The 6162-nt window shown below is 36.4% G+C and overlaps 1 protein-coding gene across 8 annotated transcripts; it reads right to left on the bottom strand.

Annotated features, from left to right (window-relative positions):
- Positions 1-730: 730 nt before the first annotated feature.
- On the bottom strand, positions 731-5905 carry LOC107823800 (homeobox protein ATH1). Of its 8 annotated transcripts, none has more exons than XM_075246531.1 (6): positions 5101-5905; positions 4767-4845; positions 1937-3263; positions 1465-1820; positions 1229-1289; positions 731-1087 (listed from the first exon to the last, which is right to left on the bottom strand). In XM_075246531.1, the coding sequence occupies exons 3-6, from the start codon at positions 3044-3046 to the stop codon at positions 923-925; spliced, it is 1692 nt and encodes a 563-aa protein (XP_075102632.1). In that variant the 5' UTR covers positions 3047-3263; positions 4767-4845; positions 5101-5905; the 3' UTR covers positions 731-922. The 8 variants fall into 8 exon arrangements, with proteins under 8 accessions (XP_075102632.1, XP_075102633.1, XP_075102638.1 ...); XM_075246532.1 differs by having other exon boundaries at positions 4767-4848; positions 5101-5894; XM_075246537.1 differs by having other exon boundaries at positions 1937-3203; positions 5101-5855.
- Positions 5906-6162: the final 257 nt, after the last annotated feature.

Consider the following 6162-nt stretch of genomic DNA (forward strand, 5'->3'; position numbering starts at 1 on the left):
CGCGGGCACCACTATATCCTCCAGAATCTCGAGGCTTCTTAGCCTCCCTGTCCTCCCTCTCTCAGCCCCGCATATCCTCCATCCTCCGAGCGATTTCTACAACCTGCTGAAATAGAGTATCCGTCTCCAATAACTCACCGAATCTGATGGTATACTCTGACACTGACGTAGTCCCGTGACATAGATGCTCAAACTCTATGCGCCATGCATCCTTCTGGGGAATAAACTCCCGAAAAAATATCTCTGAAAACTAAGCTCAAGTGAGTAGGGCTGCATCAGCTACCTGCCCTCCTCATAAGCCTGCCACCACATATACGTTGCTCCTGACAGCTAAAATATAGTAAAGGCGGCTCTGCTCACCTCCATAATACTCAGGGAAACTTCTAAACCTCAAATTGCCAACTTTCGGTAAAACAAGCCAAATCAACCTAGGGATCTCCAAATTCAATTCCAAGTATATGTCCAAGTCTAAAATTACGATACGGACCTGTTGGAGCCATCAAAACACCGTTCGAGGGTTGTTTTCACAAAGTCAAACTTTGGTCAACATTTCTATCTTAAACTTCTAAACCAAGAACCAAATGGTCCAAATCAACCCAAAAACTTTTAAGAACAAAACTAATCAACCCCATAAGTCATAAAACCACAAATACACATGTGTGAAGCATCAGGACAGAAAACAAGGCTCAAATGCACAAAACGACCGTTTGGGTCGTTACAACAACACACAGAAAAGAGATATGAATAATATAAATATAAACCATATTTAGCATAGCATACAAAATCTAGTCTTAGATACAGCAGATGTACAATTGCGCAATTTTTGTGCAAATTATCTTCTCTACTATTAGATGATGAAGATCTTCTACTAAACTAGTACTAGTATATATTAATTTATATATATATATATTTATTAATAATGTCACTTCATAGTAAATAAACGATTGTCAATTTTGTGATTTCTTCGATTGTTGGTTTCATCTTCATGATTTCCGGTACGAATTTTCCTTCTATTCATCTCAGCATACATTTCCTCTATCATTGGTTTCCAGAGACGAACTCGAGCATTTATAAACCAATTAGATACCTGATCAAAACAAATGTTGGTGTAAATTAGGATTTCAATGAATTAAACAAGAGAAAATGATCAATATTCTGCTCTAAACAATTCAATATCGATATCTTGATAAAGAATATATTCAAAACTTCTTATGCAATGCAACTGTACCTGGCTCCTAGTCAATCCACTTTTTACTGCTAGCAATTGCTTCTCTGCATCCTTTGGATATCTGAAACGGGCGTGTGTTAAGCGTTTATGCAAATTATTACAATACAAGCAGAAACGGAAATAGTTAGTATAGCACTAAGACATGTTACGTGCTATAACAGGTTAAAATACACTGATAGTGCTTTATATAATCGGTGTATATAAGTCAAATTTTTAAAACAAATGGAAAAACTTACGGGTGAAGAAAGTTTTGAAACATCCATGCTCTTAAAACTGAGACAGATCTTTCCGGCAAGCCTCTCTGTGGTCTCCATAACTGATGATCTTTCCTTTTTAGTTGCTGAAGTGCCCATTGCTTTTGAATGAACGATGTTTCAAATGATTTCTCTACTCCCCTTTCTCCTCCTCTATTAAAATGTTCTCCCATTGCGAGTATGTAATTGCTTATTCTCTCCCTCAGGTTTTTGTACAAAGAGGAAATAGTTTGAAGGGCGAAACGAGCATGTATGCTAGGATTCAACTCGGTCACAGCATGAAACGCGGATATAACCATATGAATCTCATCCAAGCATTGGTTGTATTGATCATCAACCTAAATTAACATAAATACGAAACATAATATAACGATATGATGAGTAAACACTTGCTACAAAGAAAAATAATCATCGAATAGTCTAGGGAATAATGTCAAAAACCGTGCTAACTTACCACTTGCAACAAAGCCACCAGATGTTTTTTCTTTGCTTCAGAGTTCATTTGACCAATGATTCTACGGTCTTCATCAGGCAAATCATCAGAACTCAAAGTAAAAGAAGTGTTAGCACCGTATTCTGCCCCATTTCCTCTATAGCCTACCAAGTTATGATTTTGAAGTGACAAATGAGCCATTTCAGAAAGTATTTCTTGCATCACACGAAGATATCTTGATCCGGTTAAGAATTGCGAAAGGTGGACTGGTTTGTATGAGCCAAAGTTTAAAGACAGATTTCTGCTGTTGCAAGACGTTAACTCTGAATCAAACCGTCTTTGAGGGAAAGCATGGTTGGTGACACCGGAGCAGCTTATATCCGAGCATTGGTCCCGGATAGTAGTCCCACATGCAACACCAGATTGTGTTGATGTAAGACTTAAAGAAAGCTCATTGCTAAATCTGGAGGAGGATCCAGAGGGACTGTCGGAATTCATACTAGCAGTTTCTGATGAGAACCATGTGTTTGAATTCACATTCTCATGAGATAATTGGAAAGGTTGGGATCCTGTTCGTCCTACAATTGTCCCAGCAATTTCCGGGACACCATCAAACTCATAGTTTCTATAGGATCCAAACGAATGATTTAACATGGTAGGATAGTCTAGAACATCAGTTTTATGACCTTCTACAGGATGTGATAAGGAAGCCAATGCCGCTAAATTTTCATGATTCTCGGGCATAGCGTTCCTAGTAGCCAAAAGATTTGCAAGAGACACAGCAGAAATCGGTATTCCCTCCATATACTGATCCTCTGTGTAAGCGTTATTGATTGGATATGAAGTACTCAGCGAAAACTCCTTTGTTCTGTTTCTCATTGGTAGCACACTGTGGATTGCTCCGGTGTCAACAGCTCGAGGAAAATTTGGTAGACTTAGAAAATCTTGAGAACTGTTTATGGCTTCTCCTTGCAGCATAAAAGGAATAGGAATTTCATGTCCATCCATGATGTGGTTTTGTCCGTCCATAACGTGGTTTTGATTGTTCAGACCAACTCTATCGGGGAAACTAATGGGAATACTGGCTGTATGAAGAAAATTTTCGTCTATAATAGTATGAGGTTCCGCCATTTCTAGTGGCAAATCCAGTTGCACATTACTTCAGCTTTTACTATGGAACAACAATCTGAAGTGAACGTGCTAAGAATAGCTGCTGACGCTTTAAAGGTTCTTCCACGACAATTTAATTTTGATAGATCATCAACAGTTCACAGCTCTATACTTTTTGCTGAAAACAAGTGCAGATTACATCAACAGATTCTGTGGAAACTCGGCAACATTATATCACCTAGAGAGTTAATGAAGTAACATAAATATACCTAAAACAACAAATTTTATCATAATAAATTATAGGAAAACAAGAAATGACAATATGCCTTAGCACCGATGGATGGTAGAGGAAATAACTCTACGTCATTCAATAAATTGTTTCACCTAGCTTTTACTTCCACCAAGCACATCAAAGTTCAAATTAACCTTTTTACTTTCCTTGTCCCCCCTTTTTTGTGGGGAAATCAAAGGAGGGAACGCGGTCATTTAAATCCAACTCGTACCGTTGGCTACAAAAATGCTTGAACTCAGAGACACTAGAGATTGGGCACACATGGATGGACAAGACATTGTTCTCTTTTTCCTTCTTTTACTTAAGCATCCAGGGTGGTAAGTTAGGAGCAGAAGGCATTTGATCTATACCTATGTCATAAGAATAATTAGGCAGCAAAAGCATTGACCAGTTCATGTGCCTGAATAACCTATTTACAAAAAAGCTCACATATAACAAAAAAAGATCATTTTTACTCTATTACATTGTGCAGTTTCCGTCAAAGGGTGTTCGGTTGAACCCCGTTCACTCTACCTGGTTCCGCCCATGCAGCAAGCAACGAGATTCATATAAATACAGCATCCCAAATTTCACGATTATGATTTAAGTCATGAGACGAATAATCAGAGGCGGATCCAGGATTTTGGCAGGATGGGTACACTATTAAAAAAAGGGGATCCAGAATATAAATTTTACGGGTTCAACATTTAGTTCTTACGATTACGTAGCCATTGAACTTTTGGAATTATAAGTTCAATATTTTTTAAATAGTAATTTTCTTACATCTATATCTATTTTCCATGTTGAATATTGAGATCAGTTGAACCCATTGACTATATGCTACATCATACGCTGCTACTAGTTTTAATATACACATTTTGTTTAATCATATAAGATTTTACAGCGACAAAAGAAGAATAGAAATTTCAATGTGTGAAAACTTTGAAAGAATAAACCAAACAAAAAAAGAAATAAAAAGAAAAAGTATTTAATTAATACGCAAAAGATAAAATCAGACATTGACATACGATTTGAACTTACAAGCTCACCCAGAGAGGTACACTCAATAACCATCACATCGTATAATACTTTGAACATGGGTGCACACACATATATTTAAATATTTTTGAAAAAATATAACATTACTATACATGATTTAGGGCAGGGAGCATGGGTTCACATGCCCCATGGAACCCCCTAGATACGTCTCTGCGAATAATACATTATTTTTTTTACCATCCGTTATCCGAAACCTACTAACCCCACTAATCAAGATTCGCACCGAATAAGGGCATTAAGGGGATAAAGCATCCCTGCCGAAAGATTCTCTATTTCTAGAGACTTCAACCTGCAACCTCTGGTTAAAGTTAAAGAGATCTAAATCATATCCTACCACAACATCAGCCGTAAAAGAATTAGAATTAGACTCCACTCAAGTAGTATAATAGACACTTGTGGTCCGGCCCTTACCTAGACGCACAGGTAGCAGCTTAGTGCACCGAAATGACTTTTTTTTTCTTCTTTTATTATGATTGGGGTTCGTTGAGCGCTGCTGAAGGAAAAAACAACCACTATAAATAATTTTCTCCTTTACCTCACATATATGGTGAAAATGTTCTTAAAAAAAGTAGCAAAGAATAAACTGAAAATAAAGAAAAGCAGATAGCATGGAACTCTATGATAGAAAAGTCATGAACATGATATGAAAAGGAAAAAAAATGTTTCACCACCTCATAATTGAGCTTAAAACATCAAAAATATAAATAATATATGGTTCAAGAAAAATATAGGAATGCAACGTTACCAGTAGAAGAGAAAGAAGATAAGTAACCAACTTTGAGAACTTGTGCCAAACTTCCACAACTGCAGCTTCCTCTATGCAAATGTTTTGTTGGAATTTCCTATTAAAATTAATAGTGGCATTTCAAGATTGTCTGTCTGATACAAATTAAAAAGATGGATCCTTTATAAGTTTCAACTATTTAAGTTCTCTCAGAAAATACCAAATGTGGAGAAAAACTCAAAACAAATCATTGGTTTTTCCTCTTTCTCCCCAAACAATGTTAATCAAAGGCCAGCAAACAGTCCTAAAAGAGGACCTCTTTTTTCCTTTAACAATAAAGAACAAGGTAAAAATGAAACAAAAAAAAGAGTATACTAGGACTAGTAGTGTACTATATCAACCCCACAACCACCCTCAAAAACTACAAAGAAAAAAAAAAGAGAGTAAAAAGACAATGCAAAAAGTAAGATGTTTTGCTTGCATGAGGAAGAAAAGCAAGATTTTTACTCAGAACTCAACACCCAAGAAAAGCTCAGAAAATTCAGAATCCCTCAGACCCCATGAAGAATCATGATCTTAACACACACACACACACAAAAAAAACTGTTTTTTATATCATAAAAAGAGTCTCTTTTTTGGGTTATTATCCACAGGTTTGGACCCAATGGATATTCATTAACAATCAAAGAGAGAGAGAGAGACAGACACAGTTTGTGTGTGTATGTGTATGAGAGTGAGAGAAGTATTAAAAGCCAAAAAATGGGCTTCTTTGTTTTGCAGAAGGGAGGGAGATGAATTATGAGTATGGATTTATGGACCCATTATGAAAAGATAGGGAGAGAAGAGCCACACATGAGTAAAACAAAGGAAAATATCATTCATATTTTCATGCACACTTTTAGGGGTCGTTTGGCTGGGCGTATAACAATAATGCTAAATAAGGTGTATATGTAATGCGGGGTTGGTAATGTATGAGTTAGTAATGCAAACATTAGTTATACAGAGATTATTTCTTATGTTTGGTGTGGTGTATTAAAAATTAAAATGCATTGCATAATTTTTAAGAAATTTAATTGTTTACAA

The sequence above is a fragment of the Nicotiana tabacum genome, chromosome 23, assembly GCF_000715075.1.
Source record: "Nicotiana tabacum cultivar K326 chromosome 23, ASM71507v2, whole genome shotgun sequence".
Lineage (NCBI taxonomy): Eukaryota > Viridiplantae > Streptophyta > Magnoliopsida > Solanales > Solanaceae > Nicotiana > Nicotiana tabacum.

What these genes read in the sequence shown, in the direction of transcription:
- LOC107823800 (XM_075246531.1), bottom strand. Translation starts at nt 3,046, where the DNA reads ATGGCGGAACCTCATACTATTATAGACGAAAATTTTCTTCATACAGCC. An exon ending in TGGTGGCTTTGTTGCAAGTG is followed by an intron (nt 1,821 to 1,936) that starts GTAAGTTAGCAC and finishes ATGTTAATTTAG; the next exon opens with GTTGATGATCAATACAACCA. An exon ending in TTTCAAAACTTTCTTCACCC is followed by an intron (nt 1,290 to 1,464) that starts GTAAGTTTTTCC and finishes CGCCCGTTTCAG; the next exon opens with ATATCCAAAGGATGCAGAGA.